This window comes from the organism of the source record quoted next, unplaced genomic scaffold (assembly GCF_019419815.1).
Source record: "Pyrus x bretschneideri cultivar Hongxiangsu unplaced genomic scaffold, Pyrus_bretschneideri_v1 Contig33, whole genome shotgun sequence".
NCBI lineage: Eukaryota > Viridiplantae > Streptophyta > Magnoliopsida > Rosales > Rosaceae > Pyrus > Pyrus x bretschneideri.
The window spans coordinates 1,508,849-1,527,564 of record NW_025999646.1 but is presented as its reverse complement, the minus strand read 5'-3'; the positions used below and the strand labels follow the sequence as shown (position 1 = coordinate 1,527,564).

The 18,716-nt window shown below is 35.3% G+C and overlaps 1 protein-coding gene across 2 annotated transcripts; it reads left to right on the top strand.

Moving 5' to 3' along the window:
• Positions 1-106: 106 nt before the first annotated feature.
• Positions 107-6,461, top strand: LOC103944126 (uncharacterized protein At4g18490-like). Of its 2 annotated transcripts, none has more exons than XM_048591313.1 (16): positions 107-176; positions 1,117-1,212; positions 1,355-1,490; positions 1,796-1,984; positions 2,080-2,904; positions 3,294-3,479; positions 3,561-3,662; positions 3,888-4,019; positions 4,229-4,441; positions 4,538-4,709; positions 4,869-4,936; positions 5,106-5,145; positions 5,274-5,450; positions 5,683-5,793; positions 5,890-5,997; positions 6,077-6,461. In XM_048591313.1, exons 2-15 carry the CDS (start codon positions 1,149-1,151, stop codon positions 5,971-5,973), a joined length of 2,499 nt encoding a protein of 832 aa, XP_048447270.1. In that variant the 5' UTR covers positions 107-176; positions 1,117-1,148; the 3' UTR covers positions 5,974-5,997; positions 6,077-6,461. The 2 variants fall into 2 exon arrangements, with proteins under 2 accessions (XP_048447270.1, XP_048447269.1); XM_048591312.1 differs by having other exon boundaries at positions 117-176; positions 1,100-1,212.
• The last annotated feature ends 12,255 nt before the right edge of the window (positions 6,462-18,716 follow it).

Sequence of the window (18,716 nt, the reverse complement as noted above, 5' to 3'; positions counted from 1 at the left end):
CAAAAAAAAAAAAAACAGCTCGCTAATACGTCACAGGTATCCTCCCCCGCCTATTCAAACTTGGAGAAGTATAAATACTCGCACATTTGGTTGGTCGGATCATTTTGCCAACCAGCTCTCTCTCACAACTCGCACCTCCAGAGTTTCTCTCTCATCGTCTTTCGACTCTGCAATCGGTGAGTTTCTCAATACCTAATCGTTTCGTTTTACATGGCTTTTCGGATTCGCGAGCGGTGCAATGTTTTCTGGACCGAGTAAATCCGCTTGAATTTTGAACTGTGGCCCTTCGTTTCTGCATTTCTTGATCGATTCCGTGTATTTTCCAGGAAATTTTGCTTATTTTCTCGGAAAATTGCATGCAAGTAGAATGTAATCGATTTCTTTGTTTGCTGAGCCTAATGTTGAGCTTCTGGTAGCTTGTAGAATCGCTTGAATTTTGAACTCCATTATGTTCGTTTCGTGCATTTCTTGATCGATTCCGTGTATTTTCCAGGAAATTTTGCTTATTTCTCGGAAAATTGCATGCAAGTAGAATGTAATCGATTTCTTGTTTGAGCCTAATGTTGAGTTTCTGGTAGATCGTAGAATTGCTCGAATTTGAATTCCATATGTTCATCTTGTAGATTACTGTTCGATTTGTAGAGTTTTCAAATCTCTCTCTGCGGAGTCATGTTTGATATCTAGATTACTCCGTTAATCTCTAATTTCATGTTTTCTAATGTGCTATTGTTCCTACTGCTAACCGTTTTTTATTCAAATTTAGGCGAGAGTTATATTTTGGCTAGATCCTTTGGTTATCGTTTCGATTTTAGTCCTTAATTGTCAATTGATTAATTTTTTTCTGCTTAATCACTGAATTTTCCTAATAAAGGCACAGCAGTTAACAGTTTATTTTACACTATGGATTTAATTCTGTGTGTATCATGTTTAGCTTTGCTATGTGATATACTGATCATTACAAGTTTTTGTAAAATGAAGTTTATTATTTTCTCAGTCCTCTTTAAATTTTTTTTGTAAGAATGTCGGTTTGTAGGATGGAAAATACTTAATGTGGACAAGGACTGAAATCCTTTTTCTGTTTTGGAATACGCGGTGACAGTTACTGAATGTTTGCAGAGGTTTACAATAAAGTCTACAACTCTGAGACTATGGCAGAATCAGAGAAGGCAAAAACTTCCTCGGTTAATCAAAAAGGAAAAAGTTCATTTCTAGGTATCTTCTTGGTTACCCTCAACCTTTATCTTTGCTGTGTAAGTCATTGTATACAAGAAGAATGTCCGAGTGAGAGTTAATAGCCTGAATTTTTCATTTGACGTGAACAATGTAATCAGATCCTATGTTCCTCTTATAACAGATGAGGAAATTGGAGACGAATTTCTCACCTCCTGGAAATCAATATCAGTAATGGAAGATGACGGAATGGATTTTGGCTTTGATACAGTTTCCAAAGGCTCCAAAGGCAAGAAGAAGGTGTTTGACTTTGAGAAGCTGTAAGTACTGTGAAGTGATTTTCTTGCTAAACATTTAATAGGTTCCTTATATTTAGAGGTTTGCATGACAGTTATGTGACACTTTTGTGTGCTATCATGGGCAAATTATCTACCTTTATGAGTTTTGTTGATGTATCTGGTACTCAGGGTAGTATGTGGCAAATTGTTTTGAGAAGGAGGATAGAATTGGGATTCAAGTATTCTTATTCCAGTTATACAGATACAGCTCCAATAAATGTATGCTAGTGTGAGTCTAGAAATCCCAGACAACTCTTATAAAGTTCCTTTTCCTCCTTTTTGTTCAGGGATATGGATTTCAATCTGGATGGTGACTTTGGCAAGATATCGTCTTTCAAAATGGACATGCCAGACCTTGATTTCTCAAGCCCGCCCAGAAAAGCTGCAAAAACCAAGGAGAAATCTGAAGAAGAACCTTCCAAAGGAAACCGTCAAGGGAAACAAGACCCCTTTAAATTCTCTTTTGATTTCAATGAGTAAGCTCTGCAATCTGCATTTTCTTGTTGTTTTGTTATTTGAATTACATAAGGAATGTAAATGTACTTGAACCTGACACTTTCTTTTTTGGAAGTGGGTTGGGTGATTTCGATCTTGATTCAAGCTTAACGAAAAGTGAAAAAAGTTCAAATAAGAATCAAGATAGCAGAAAAGAGTTTCTTTCTGATAGAAGAGGACCTCAGGGCTCTAAAATTGATCTGGTTGAAGAGATTAGTACACTTGATGGTGGTTCTGTGAGAGTGGCCCCTTTAAAGGTTGATACTTCATTAGTTGTTTCGGGCAAGGTTAATTCTATCAGTGATGATTGCCCATCAAAACCTAGATCAGAAAATCTGAAACTTCCACATGGTCCAAGGTCTCCAGGAAAAGTAGTAACTAACAGTGTTGAAGAATCAGATCAGCAAATTCATTTATCTGAGAAGGCGATGGCCACAGAACCATATGGTAAGCCAGCAACAGATGACCTGTCTGGTCAACTTGTAGGGGGAGTTGATTCAAATGGAAGTACCGTTTTTGAAGGAAAGAATGATGGTTGTCTTCAGATCACAGATTTGAATACCATTTCAAGTGGAAAAGAAGATGTTGATGAGAAAATGTCAGCAGGGGATGGTCCTAATAGTGAAGACTTGCCTTTGAAGGATTCATCTTCAGTAAACATCGCTAATACAGATAGCAATAATGGTGATGGGTGTAAGTCTGGCAGTGACATATCTACACAAAACGCTGAACCAAAGTTAGGCAGTGATATCTCGACTGAGAATGCTGAATCAGCTATAGATAACTTAGATCTCGAAGACAATTCCAATACATTCGTCTCAAGGAAGACACTACATAACATCAAATGTATCAAGGATGACCAAAATTCAACTTTAAAGCTTCCTTTGTCTGCAGAGAGCAGGTCAGAAAATCTTTGAGCATATTGATAGCTGCCCCCTTTGTTTCATTGATTCCATCCTTCAAGTCACTGACTTATGTTTTGAACTATAAGAAGTAGAAATTGTCACAAGTCAAAATGGTTTTGAAAATACAGAAACCAACAATAATCAGAAATCAAGTGCATCTATTACTGAAACTATGAGAAATGCATAGAACCATTTAATTTTTGAGTTAAGTACTTGCAAATGCTTATGATAATGTAATTGGAAAAAAAAATTGCTTATAACGAATAGACTCTAAGCTGTATGTATAACAGGTATGCTCTTGAACTGTGTAGATACCTCTGATACGAAGCAAACATTTGAGCTTTAGTATCAACTCGTCATTTACATTTTCCCTCTATTGATGCAGTGAATCTGCAGTTGATAAAGCTACGCTGACAAATGAAAGCAAAAGTGGAGAATTCCACTCAAAGGTTTCTAAGAGATTGGAAGAAGCTGGATCTCAAATGTGTCAGCCATCATTAATAGGAGCAAAACCTCTCTCATCTGGAGTCAAAAGGATTGATACCATGCGTCTACGTCCAGCAATTGAAGGGTGAGTGATACAGTGAACTTTCCCATAACAATTGAATAGTAGGCATTTAAGTTATGAACTGTTTTGGGTAATCTTCAACAGGGTGGCTACTAATGCTCATGGTGCACAAATTGGAAGCAATTTGCCTGATACTCCTGTGTTAGTTGATAAAGAAATGAAAGCCAAACATGTAATATCTGGAAGGTAATGTTAAAATTTAAAAGTAATATAAGCTGATGACTCTAGGCACAATATTCCAGTAATCCTTTTGTTTTAAATAAATAGATATATAAAGTTTTTACACTGACATCGTATTACTATGAATCACTCAAAAAGAAAAAGGGTGACATCATTTTAGTTCATAGAAAATACAATAAAGCTATTGATGATGCTAAATAGCAGTGTCCCTTCCTTTGTAATTATCAACAGGGAGGGCCTCAATTCTGATGTTGTACCAAACAGGGCCAAACTGGTTGTGAATCCACGACCATCTGACAAAGAAATAACAGAAAGGGAAACTGTCCTGGGAAGTGGACTGAGAAAAAGTTTTCATGATCTGAGGTAAAGCATTTATAGAAGACCTTGTTCCATCTTGTACTTTGCATATCTTATCATTGAGAATGTGGCTTTCGACTGATGTTCCCATCCAAAGATGTGACTGCTTATTTCTCAGGCACATGACAACTTACTTCGTACATTGTTCAGCAACATTATTATTGGTCCTCAAAACCTTGTAGTGAAATTTCTGATTGTCAATATGTGTATTCTAGGCATGTGGAGATTTCTAGCTGTCAAGCAAATCCTTCCAGCACAATCGAGAAGACTACTAAACCTAGTACTCAGACATGTGTAAATCCTAAATTCATGCTCTCAAGCCTGGAGTCTATGAGGAACACAAAGATCATTACAGCTGAAGGGAGTAAACTTTTTCCTGATAAACCTGCCAAGAAAAAAACCGACCTTTCTACCTTGAACATTTCAAAGTATGGTGCGAGTATAATTACTCCTATTCTTCAGTTATTTTCTGTGCAGAAATGTTTTAGTTGTGATTTTTAATATTTTGATGTTTCTAAATGTAGGAATATTGGTGGCAGTAAAGTTTCATTGAATGCTACACCGCATAAAGAAGTGAAATCCCTGAGTAGTCCAGAGCAAAACATGGAAGTGCAACGAAATGTGGAATCAAAGACTGCCCAGATTGTTGAGAAACAAATGTCACCAAACCTTTCCTTGAAGCGAAAAACATTTGAGGTCATCCATTATAAACCCATTCCTTTAACTCCTGAAGTTCTCTTTGGAATGATATCATGACTATAACATTCTTATTTGAAGCTCTGTTCTATTCTATCCAAAAGATTAGTGAAGATTTTATTGCACTTTTCCAATTTCTTACACGAAGCTATTTTGCAGGGATCAGATTCAGGTTTAGCATTCTTAAAGCCTCTAAAGCGCCTTTCTCAGTCGCCCAGAGAATCCAGGTCCTCTTTTACTAGTATATACGCATTTAACATATTATTCATCTTTTTCCAGCCTATCTAATTTTTCTTCGCAAATAGCTGCATAAAACACTATTACTATTTACGTATTGTAAAATGGTTTACTGGTATCTGCTGACATATCACACTCTTTTTCCAAAAATACCTGCAGAAATTTCAGAGAACCTTCAAAAGAAGTTGTTGCAGAACAGGTTTCATCTCAACTGACTCTATAAAATCAATGATTTATAAAGACTGTTAAGTGTCTCTATAATGTAAAATAGGTGGAAACCTTTACCGGATAAACTATCTGCTCAAATATTCTGTACGTTTGATCTAGGTTCACATTCATGAGAGTCATTTGGAGAGCAAGACTAACAGCACCTTAGATGACCATCCGACCTCTGGACTTGGTAGTCCTTGCGCGATCAATGTGATGGAACTTGATATTCCTTCAGCAATGGAAAATGACGGAAATGTTGAAAAGGCTGAAGCGTATGCTAAGGAGCTTGAAGATGTGAGTAAATTATCACTTGTTTTACGGTGACATTCTGTGTGCATTATAATTAAAGAATTCAAACACCTAACCTATGAATTCAGTTAAATTATAGAGAGAATTAGGACTGCAAGGCAGTGTCATTGCGATTGATTATGCATCGGTCATTTATGCAGCATATAATTATAAATTATATATATCATGGGTTATAATGATCTCTCTCTCTCTCTCTCTCTCTCTCTCCCACTTGCAGATATGCAACATGCTGAGGAAGAAACACGAGGAAGCCAAGGAACTGCTAGTTAGAGCTGTTGTGAACAACAATAATCTACTGATGCTCAACCATCCCATCTACGAAGCAAAGATATCCTTCAGGCTGTTTTAGATGTTAATTTCCTCTTTTTCTGTCTTCGGTTTTGATCATCGAGATAAAGTTGCATTTTCCTTCATAATTACTTACATTCATAAAGTTCAGAAATTTGCCGCAAAATTGATGTCGAAGGAGCTTCAAACATGTTTGAGATCGACGACAGTTGTTATTTGAAAGCATTCTTACAGGCAATGACAGGTTGGCTTGCTATAAAAGCATTCATAATTGACTATGGCTATACTGATAGTGATGATTTACTATGTTGTTTGAATATCAGGAACGTTTTACGCTTTCTCTTTCCTGCTTTTGTTCGGACAATGAGAACCTGCTACTCGAAGGACCATCTGAAACTCAAATGCGATGCATCAGGCCTTGAGTTTGCAACTTCACAAGCTAGCATGAGCTATATCAATGTTCTGTCTCTTGTAGTTATACATAGGGAGTGAAAAAATAACGACGATTGTGATGTAAATGATTAGCCAAAAACCTCGTTTGTAATCTAGTTTGGCATCGCTCTTTCGTATTGTCCTTCCTAAATACAGTTACTCTGTTCTTATTAGGACACAATCGGGTGCTCTGGTTAGATTCTTCCATGTTACTTGTGAATTACCATTGGCATCTGAATGATATACACATGAAAGATCACTTTGTTTTGTATGCTTCGTTCCCCTCTGGGTTCCAAGTACAAAACCCAGAACACTTGGAGATGCATGTAATTTGCATCCCCATTCTTAATGTAAACGCAGTTCTTTCTAGTCTAATTAACTTGGCTATTCGAAGGGCGAGCATTTCATCCTCGAAATACTCCGTGACTGGTTTAAGGAACTTAATGCTTATGATTGGAATCAGTATATAACTGCATGGCAAAATAAATAAATTAAAACTAATATCGTTTAGACAATCAACTGTAGGAAATAGACGGAGATCAACACATGATTATGTAAATTGGCTATGCAACGGGAGGAATTCCTTCAACATAAGGTAACCGAAGACTTTGAGGATTTTGGGTGGCATCAATTGGTAATACTACCTACGGACCTTAGTCTATTCCTTTGTTCATGTAAAGTTACTAGGAGAATATGGACATGGGAAAATCCGGGCGGCTTCACTTGTCTTAATTTTTAACCGACCTTCGTTCATGGAAAGTTACTAGGAGAATATGGACATGGAAAAATCCGGGCGGCTTCACTTGTCTTAATTTTTAACCGACTAAGGCCGGCCAAATCAGTTAACCTATTCCTCTTTTATTTCAAAAGGTGCCTTAAAACCTTTATCAATGTTATCATTAGTAAAATGCTTAGTAGACCATATTTTTAAATCATATTTTATAAATCATATGATGTGCTAGTTGATGGTTAGATTCTATTTTCAATGATTTAAAGGAGGAATCGAATCATCAACCGAAATATCATGTGGTCAAATTTTTAGCCCACTAAAGCCGGCCAAATTAATTAAGGAAAACTAATAAAAAGGGCTTGAAAACTGAGTTTTAACGATAAGGACAAAATAAAAGGTAAAGTGAATAGTACCAGGATTGACTACCTAATTAATTAACCTACTCCCATTGATTTCAAAAGGTGCCTTAAAACTCTAATCAATGTTATCATTAGGAAAATGCTTAGTAGACCATCTTCTTGGACCATATTTTGTAAACCACCTGATGTGACGGTTGATGGTTGAATTCCATTTTTAATGATTTAAAGAAGAAATCCAACCATCAACCGTCATATCATACGGTCTTGAAAATATGGTATAAAAAGATGGTCTTTCTAACATCATCCTTATCGTTATAGAGCACCCAAGGCAAATGATCACTTAAACAAACAGCTTGAGAGGCTGTAAGAGATGAAATTTTATTGAGTATAAATGTCCCCAGCTTATTGTTTGAGTACAAAGAGTTGGTCGGCATTTGTTATTTCCGATTAGTGCTAAAGGGGTCACAAGGTACAACAACTCAACTACAAAACACAAAAAAACAAGCATTACAACGGGGCTTCGTGAGGTCCCATTTTCCACCCACTTTGAATATTATCATAACAGAAACCAACACTTTTGATGGTCTCTATATATATGCCCTCTCAGATGGTCTTTACAAGCCTATCATTTTTATGAAACCCTTAATTTATAGAAGAATGCTTTGGAGATTTTGTGCCTGCAGTGTACTGATGCTGCTTTTATTTTCGAGTGCTGAAGCTCGGCCTCTCAATCCGAGTGGGGAGAAGAGGAATGTAACCGGGTCGAGTCAAGCATTGGCCGGAAGTGCTAGGGAACTACTGAACGTTTGGTTGAGAAAACTAGACGAGGAGGAGGAGCAAACTGTTTACAACCCGAAGCGATTGAGTCCGGGAGGTCCTGATCCTAGACATCATTAAAAAAATCAATACTACTGTAGCTACACTAGCATATATATGTTTCGGTTTTGAGTGTATTTTACATGAGTGCATGTGCTCCAAACCAGAAAATCTGTTGAAACCTCGAGGAACTTCTTGTGGTCGTTGATTATCAATCATTGCATAGAGAAGTTTACTATATGTAAGGCATAATTCATGGTCTTTGAAATAAAAAATGTACCATCAGTCGAGCAATGTATCTACCTAATTTGTTCCTTTTTCAGGTGTGATGGTAGGGGAAAGAGTAAAAGAAGTATCACTTTCCAAAATATATGATGGGAAAGAAATCTGAAAAACAGAAAGTCTCTTTCATAATATGGTTGAAAAGTACTTGGGAGTTGGGACACAGGATTGGCTCACAACATGAACCTACTAAGTTTTATACTGGTGAATCGAAAACGATAGCTAATGCTCTTAAAATAATATTTAGCTATTCAAAACATGAGTAAGAGTTTCTATTCAAAATTATTTGTTGTCTATTCATAGAATAATATTTTTATAATCAGAACCGTTTCTATTATAAATTATTATAAAGATCATCTTTGTAAAAAGTTAATTAAAGTTAAGGTCATTTAGCCATCGAACTGTATAAAAACAAATGACTAGAATTTGTAAAAGTATTGCGAATCGTTTATATATTTGTTACAATAGATTGACTATACAACCTTAATTTTAATTCATTTTTAGCAGATATGATCTTTATAGAGTGATTCATAATATGAATGGTTATGATTATAAACACAATACTCTATGATTCGAACATAATTTTTTTTGAATAGGAGTTTCCACTTATACTTGATCTTAAGTAGCCAAACATTATTCATGCTGTTATCTTAGGAAGTGACAACGGATAGTAAATACGGATGCTTGAAGTTGAACTCGTTCTCTCGCAATTGAAGATTCTCATAGCATGCATGTTGTACGGATTATGGGTTCTTTGCAGGGTTTATATGTTTTCTTTTTCCCAGTCAATAGGGAACGCAAGTAGGGAGGCTCATATTTGTTATCTTGTTCACTAGTCATATTTTTTTAAAATGTGTTTATGCTTGAAGCACCTTCAAATATATAAACTTCATTTCAAAAAAGAGACATGGAAAAGGTAACCATCATGTCTAAATTAGAGTCAAACACTATTTTGTACTTTTAAACTATATAGTAAGTGGGAATCAATAACCAAAAAAAAACAGAAGCATACATATATATATATATATATATATATATCCCTTTGAAGTTTGTAGAGATGATTCATGTGTATATGGAATCATGAATCCACTAGAAGACTTGTGGCTGAGATGATTCATTTCTTTCTCCGCATTGTGATACAACATGACAAAAAAAAGTATTAAAAGATAATCTTAAAGAACAAAAGACTTTATAATCCAATTTTTATTAATTTAAAGTATGAAAGATAGCACGCTGTTTGTTTTAAACTGGCAATTCATGGGCCCAAATCAGACATCAGAATCAAAATTTGTATAGCTTTCTTTTTTCCAGATATTTTTTTACTTGTCTTTGGTCCATTATGCCCTATGACACCACATTGGCAGTCTTTCAGACCCTATAAATTGCCCCAAGTACCAGCTATGCATCAAATATATAATGTATATGCAGGTCTTCTCCTACATTGGCATTGCATTCTCAAAGTTCCTTATAATGTTTACACACACACACACACACACACACATATATGTACACATTCAAAACTAGTCTTGCAAAAGATAGCTAGCTAGCACAAAATTCCCAGTCTTATCAAATGTTTATATGCCATGATTTGTGAAAGCCAAGCATTTATGATAGGTCCGCAAGAATTTGTCTAGAAGCTTAAAAGCAAACATGTATCTGGACAAATTTTAAAGCTTGTGCAAAGTACTGTATCTATATGAGACAGAGCTAGCGTGGAGAAGAAAAGAAACCAAAATTGGCAAGTCTTTATCGTGCCCAATAACAAATAGGGAAAGCATTAAGATTTAAGAGGACAAAGCTGTAAGCCTGCCTTTCATTAGCTGCAGCAATATAAGAAACGCGAAATGGCAGACCAAAATGTCCTGAGGACAAGATTAGTTAACTGTTTATGTGCACGAGGCGTAGTCTAACCACACCATTGAGGAATCAACAGAATGCACTCAAACTTTAGCCCACAGTGCTTCTTTGTCGTTTGATAGAGGACGCCATCCCACATGTAATTATTTATGGATCAGTTTTTTGTTGTTTGTTTTGTTATGATAATTAATTACCAACCAACGTTGTTAGTTATGGAAGCAAGTTATTACAAAAAAATAGAAAGTTCAAAACTACGGCCAAAAACTGCTGACCAAGGGGCTTGTTAAGTGCCAAATTTGAGAACAAACGGCATATATTACTGCAAAACGTTTGCTGCTAATAACAAAAACACATAGGCCTAAAGTATGAAGAACTTCTGCCATCTAATTCGTGATGCATAGCCAGATTCTTCTACCCCCGACAAGCTAAAGCAGGCACCAAGACCTAAGAACCAGCCCCTTACTCTTTAAAGTAAGCAAGAGCAGGGCAGGCTTTAAGGCATATATAGTTGGCCGGTTATTTGTCTATCCCCATATAACCTCTAGGTAAGTTTGGGGTTTGGTTTGGCCCTAAGCTCAGAAGTCAGAACGAGGGTAGCCCTCCTTTTTGCCCTGATCATCCTATATTTTTAACTCAATGAAAGTTACGTACAAAGTGTAATGCTGAAAATCTAGTGAACTATAAATGGCTTATTTTGGTCATATTGACTAATATTGTTATTTAGGAAGATTGACTTTTTTTTCCCTTTGAATATTAGGATCGTATATGTTAATCACTTTGAATATTAGAGTTAACGTTGTACAATGGTTTGCAGCACAAGGCTGCAGAGAGAGCCCTGAGATTGATCCTTTGATGATGTTATCATAACCATAGGTTACTGTTGACAGAAAATTAGATCAAGGGACAATGCAGAACATAATATATATATATATATATATATGTATATGTATATATATTTAGCACACTATTGGAGTTGTATATAAATTTATGGAGTTTTAATTTCAACAGACATGTAGACTTTTAGTGAATTTTCTCAAAAATTCAAATTTTTTAGGGGAAAGTGGTAGTGGATTTTATTAGTTACTAAGAAGGAATACAATTTTAAAAGAGGGCATCTTAAATAATATCCGAAGGTTTCTCAAACCAATAAGAAGTGAAATTAGAGAATAAGGCCAACTTGACTGATCTGTGTACCACTATGCCAGTGAATTTGTTAAACCCTTGCATATACATTTTAGAATTCCCCTCCAAATCCACCAAAATATTCATTGTAAAATTCACACCTCTCACTTACAAGTAAAAAGAATACCACTAGACCATAGTATTAAGTGGTTTCTTAAAAATCATAATTAAATACACATGAATTTCCATAAACTTTTATAACTCCTTTAAAATCCCAATGAAATACCCTAAAACTTTCAACTTTTTCTAAATCATCTAAAAATACCCTGTGAATACACCTCCTTTAAGTACTCAATCTATGTTTATCTTATGGCTTATCCATAATCCACTTCAGGCCTTTTCAGGTCTTTTCATCCAGGGTGGAGTCCAATAAACAGATAACGAATGCATTAGCAGCATCAGCCTAGCTAGCTATCTAGATATACTCCATCCAATAATCTTTCTAGTTTACCTCAGAAACATGATCAGTTATCTAATTAACCATTGAAGAATCCATACATCTATGTTATCAACTGTCAGAGACGGTGGCAGTTCTACTTGGTTTGCATGGGATTGGAATTGCAACCACGTCACTTTTGCATTATAATTTAGATCCAGCAATCGTAATTAAGATCAGAAAAGGGGAGTTACTTTTGGATCCCCCTTTATATAATTAACCCTCATCATCTGCATGGCCAAATACATACATGGCAGGCTTGGACTTATATGATACCTACCTAGTGATCCAGGCAAATGAAAAACGACAACTCATCACACGTACAAATTATAACACGACAGCAACTGATTACACCTCATCCACTGAGTTAATCAGATAAAACCAATAATCCACAATATCCACACCGTAAACCCTAAATCTATAAATTCCCACAAAATTTAATTGTAGTGAACACTTGCGCAGTAGTCTTAATTTTTAGGATGACAAAACGTGTATGCTTCTTGTTGTGCATTGTTACTTTGGTTTTGCTTTTATCAGCGAGAAGTGGAGAAACTCGGCCTCTCATGAGGAGGAATAAGTACGTAAGCCAAAAATCTTTCCGGGCTTCAACTCACGTTGTCCGCAAATCAAGCGAGTTCGACGACCAGATGCGAGTGAGTCCTGGAGGGCCTGACCCACGTCATCATTAAAACCTAATCAGTTTCCAGCTTATATAGTTCTCTCCTCTCTCTCTCTCTCTGTTTTTTCTTTTTTTTTTTTGGGGATAGATCGATGTGTGGTGGAACGAGTATGAGTATGTCCTGCTTAATCAGGGATTAATTGCAGGCGGTTAACCTGTTTTCAATGTATCCGAATGAAAATAAAATGCACTCTAATTTTGGTGTGAAAACATTGCTAATCAATGATGGATTTACAGCACTTTATAGATATTCATGTATCAAAGGAGCGATTTCAGTGTATTCGGAATATGCACAACTATTAGACGTTACTGTCTCAATTAAATTACAATACGTCGATTTGTTTTTTTTACTAATATACATTAAAAGTGAAACATATCAACCAATGAAATGATACACCACATAACTTGTGTTCCCATAACTTACTTAAATTTATGGTATCAAAGATCATATTGGTGGTTTGAAGTCTGAGTGTGTCATGTGTATCACTGACATTGTATATATAGCACAGAGCATATGCTACCTTCAACGACAATCAATATCTGTAACTCTTCAACTTCATCTTCTTCACATCTTTAGATGGTATATTTCTATAGATTAACATATTCTTCATGGAGATTTTGTGCCTGCTGTGTGCTAATGCTGCTGCTATTTTCTAGTGCTGAAACTGGGCCTCTCAATCCGAGTCAGCTCCCAGTAAAAAAAATCCGAGTCAGCTGGAGAAGAGGAACGTAACCAGGTCGAGTCAAGCATTGGCCGGAAGCGCTAGGGAACTACGGAACATTTGGTTGAGAAAACAAGACGCGCAGAGAACTCATTACAACCTGAAGCAATTGAGTCCGGGAGGTCCTGATCCTAGACATCATTCCAAAAATCAGTAGTCTAGCTACACTAGCATACACATGTTTGGGTTTTGAGTGTATTTTACATGAGTGCATGTGCTCCAAACCAGAAAATGATGTTGCTGAAACCTAGAGGAACTTGTTATGAGCGTTGATTATCGATCGTTGCATAGAGAAGTTACTAGAAACTAGAACTACAAGTACTGCATAATTCATGGGTTTCAAAATAAAAAAGTACGAGCAGTTGAGCAATAGGTACCTAATTTCGTTCCTTTTTCAGGTGTCATGGTAGGCGAAAGAGTAAAAGAAGTAACATTTTGCAAAATATGATGGGAAAGAAATCTGAAAAACAGAAAGTTTCTCTTTCATAATAGGGTTGAAAAGTACTTGGATACAGGATTTGGCTCATAACATACATTTTTAAGTTTTATAATCGTCAACAGAAAATGATAGCTCATCCTCTTAGAATAATACTTGTCTACTCAAAGGATGAGTAGGAGTGTTCCTAATTAAAGTTGTTCGCTGCCAATTTATATCATGTTTATGATCAGAACCATTCATATTATAAATCACTCTATAAAGATCGTCTCTCCAAAAAAATCAAATAAAGTGATGATGTCACACTTAGAAGTCAAGGCATTAGGGTTTGATCAATGACCAAAGTCTTCTAATTTCTACATAGAAAGCTTGAAGTTGAACTCGCTCTCTCGCAATTGAAGATTCTCACAGCATGCATGCTGTACAGATTATGGGTTCTTTGCAGGGGTTTATCTGTTTTCTTTTTCTTTTCTTTTCTCAGTCAATAGGAAATGCAAGTAGGTAGGCTCATATATGTTTCTTGTTCAGTAGTCATTTTTTTATTGTGTTTATGCTTGAAGCACCTTCAACTATCCAATTAAACTTCTTTCCGGTGTTATACAGGGAAAAGGCAACCATCATTTACAAAGTCAAACACTAATTTGTACTTTTAAACTATATAGTAAGGGGCATCAATACCGTTTGAAGTTTGAAGCCACGATACATGTATATATGGAATCATGAATCCAGCAGAAAGACTTGTCCTTGAGATGATTCATTTCTTTCTCTGCATTGCAACGCAACGTGGCAAAGAAAATATATCAAACCATAATTTTAAAGAACAAAAACACTGATATCTATTAAACAGTATGAGAAGAAGTCAAATTTTATCAATTAAAAGTATGAAGGATAGCACGCCCTAGAACCCTAAAGATGATTTATACAATGCCTCTTAGCTAGACATTATAGGAGATCAAAGAGAGAGAGAATTTTAATAAATAAAAATATATCACAAACAAATTAAAAACATAGAATGCTGATAAAACACAGTAAACGATACAATTTGGCCAAAAAAAACTTCATATGTTACGACAAAGTGGTAAGTTAGACTTGTGAGGCCGTGCGTTTCAAAATGACAGATTATAGGCTCAAATCAGACATCAGAACCCAAATTTACAAAGCTTTCTTCTTGCTGTTAGATTGTTGACTTGATCTTTAATCCATTCCACCGTATGATACCACATTGACAATCTGTCAGACGAATTGCCCCAAGTACCAGCTATGCATCAAATATATAATGTACAATCCATGTATGTGCACGCCCGCATGCATTCTTGCTTGTGACATGTATATGTATAGTAGATTGAAAAGTTTACGTCTCAAAGTTCCTTGTAAAGTTTATATATACATATATATAGCAAGAATCTGACCGTCTTCAAAACTAATCTTGCAAAAGATAGCTAGCTAGCACCAAAATTCTCTGTCTCAAATGTTTATATGCCATGATTTGTGAAAGCCAAGCCTGGTAGGTCCGAAAGAATTTGTCTAGGAGCTTAAAAGCAGAACATATGTATGGACAAATTTTAAAGCCCTTGTGCAGTGTGTGTGCGTGTATAATGTAAATATATATGAGACAGACCCTAGCGTGGAGAAGGAAAAGAAACCAAAACTAGGAAGCCTCCATCATCCCCATAAAAAATAGGGAAGCATTAAGATTCAGGCGGAGAAAGCTTTAATCCTTCCCTTTCATTAGCTGCAGAATAAAAGAAACGCGAAGGGCAAACCAATCTCCCGAGCACAAGATTAGTTACTGTTTATGTGCACGAGGCTTAGTCTAACCAAATTACTGAGGAATCAACTGTACGCACTCAAACTTTAGCCCCCAATGCTTTTTGTCGTTTGACGGAGGACGCCATCCCACATGTAATTATTTATGGATCAGTTTTTTGTTCTTTTCATAATCCACTTGAGGTTTTCGTCTAAGCTGGAGTCCACTGAACAGCCTAGCCTAGCTAGCTAGCTAGATTCCGTTCTCCACCCAATAATCCTTCTTGTTTCCCTCACAATATCATCGTATCTAGTGAAACGCTAAAGAGGTTTTCTAAAAAATAAGATTTTTAATAGATTTTCTATCATCTCATTTTTTTTAACATAACCTCATGCAAATATTATAAAATTGTGCTAAAAACACGATGTAGCAAATAATCCTAGAAAATCCCACTTTGAAAAAATCTTCTTAATATTTCTTTCATATTTAATTAATCATTGTAGAATCCATATATCTTGTGTCATCAACTATGAAAGACGGTGGCAGTTCTACTTAATTTGCATGGGACTAGAAATGGCAACCACGTCACTGTTGCATTGGATTAAGCGAGTTAGAGCACCCGATGAGAGTGAGTCCTGGAGGACCTGACTCACATACATCATTAAACCCTAATCAGTTTCCAGCTTATATAGCTCTCTCTCTCTCTCTCTCTCTCTCTCTTTGTTTTTTCTTTTTTTTGGATTAGATCTGAAGAGATTACTACAGGTCCAGTAAATACTGCCATTAGGACGTGATTTGCTGCATTCCAAGATTCACTCTTTCCCTCTCTCTTTACTGTTGTTATTGTACTTTATTACTTGCCTTCTATGACTTTACATAATCAGCTGTTGTAATCTATATACATACACAATCTATGAAAATAAATGCACTCTAATTTTTGGATTGAAAACATTGCTAATCAATGGTGGATTTACAGCACTTTATATCTGTTCATTTATCAAAGAAGCGATTTCAGTGTATTCAAAATATACTACAAATTTGGTACGAACTAATTAACAAGAAGTTTGTACATCCCTTGGATCGATTTACAAACGGAAAATTCTATTCTAATCCTTGCCTAAGATTACTCTTTGAATAAAACCTCATCTAAGATTAAAAACTAATTATAATCCCTTGGCATTTAATTGTAACCTTTTAATATTAAATGGGTTGTAATAATTATTGAGTTTTTTGTTTGTATGTTAAATATTAATTCCCATAAATAATAAAAATGTTATTTATCATTGATAGTTATTATTAAGTTCCCATAATAAGAACAGTCATATATCATCATATATTTTGCATTGTGTGTGAATTTCTCCATATGTATGTATATGCATATTACGTAAATATGTATGTTTAGATACTATAGTTACGTACCAAAACATTTGTACTGACATATTTGTATCGATACATTCGTACCGAAAGTTATGTACTGATATATTCTTACCGAAACTTACGAATCGATACTTCTGTACCCATGGATGGAGCCAATCAAGGCTCATTGGGGGCAGATGCCCCCATTCAAGTAATTTGTTTGTTAAATTGCAGACTTCAGTTATATAATAAACACGTGTTATCTTTGTAGTAAATATATGTATTTAATGTTCAACATACCTTCATACTACTTCACTCCATAATATGAGCAAAAGTGCTATTGTTCTGTCATTCAAACCAAAAAACCCTCTCTCGCCTATCATGTAGGAATATTTTTCTCATCATTTTGCCACCTTCCACTACTCGACTGAAATTTTTGTACCATTGGACTTGTGATACATCATCATTTGAAATCATCCCTATTATCATATTGGGTATTAAGACATCCTATAATAAGGTCTTCTTAGATATATTTTGGGATGCCCCTACTAAAAGAAATTTCTAGCTTCGTCCTTGTCTGTACCTATAAGTAATATAAGGTACCTAAAGTTATGTACCAAAACTTACGTATTGATACTACCTATGAATAAAATAAGATACCGAATGTTATGTATAAATTGATTTTGTTTTGTTGTTGAATTTTTTTAATAATGAGAATTTAAATTTTGAATAATTTTTTATCCATTAATACGATTAGAGCACAAAATAAAAAAAAACATAATTATGGATGGGTAAAGAATTTTGAATGGTAATTTTATAAATAATAAATGTCCTATAATTACTTAACTATGGTAAGTTTTAAAAATAGGGACTTATATTAGATTTTTAAAACCATTCAGGTTAAAATCTAAAAACAATCTTATTGAAACCCTAAAATCTAAAAGCCCCATTTACAAATATAATAGTTAATTTAGACAATGTGTTTATGTTATAAATTGTACATGTACCAACAGAAAATCGAAATACCTGGCTTTGAGATTCCATCATAAAATCATTGGCAATTTAGGGAGTAGTTTAACTTACTTAATTATAAGCTCAGACAATGTCTTTCCTTCCATTAATGGGAGATTCATTCTCAACTCGCATCCTCACATTTTTTTTTTAATTTTTTTTTACAAATTTTCAAATTTAACACGTGGACAATACAAATGAGATGATATGGAGCGCATGTGATCGTTTGACTTCACATGTGGGACAACCTTCTTTGATACTATGAAGAAAGTTTAGGTTTCACATAAAACTAATTGGCAATATAGAAAGTAGCCCAACTTACTTATAAACCCATGTAATGTCCCTCCATTTATCAACCTGAAATTTATTCTCAACTTAATACTGAACCAACTCAACTGCTCTAATCACATTTGTTGAAAGGGATTAGCTTTGAGCCTTTTGAGTTAGAGGATTACCTTAGTAAGTGAGAAGAACTACACATCAGAGTAAGTCATCGTAATACTTCATCAGCCTTTTGTTTTTTTGTCCCGCACACCAAATCTGGAACTAAGCTTTGAGCCTTGATACATTGGGTGACAGCGGCAACTTTACTTGCATAAATCATCGGTCATCTCATCTCGTTCTCTGCACTTTGAAACAAGCCCACATTTTTCTCATCTCAATTTGTAGAACGGTCAAACTAATGAACACCAAATCTATACAAGGGGAGGTCAGCTTTTACTATTTGTAGGACAACATGAGATCGATGAACACAATTTGAGCACTGAAAAACACTTTCAAACGAGTCCAAAGGCTAAATATTGTTTATTTGAAAATTTGAGTTTAGCGTACTTTCTTTTTTCTGCGCACGTCTATTTATTTATGTCTGCATTTGTGATTTGTTCTTTTTTGATATTTTAAATCACGTATGCGTGTATA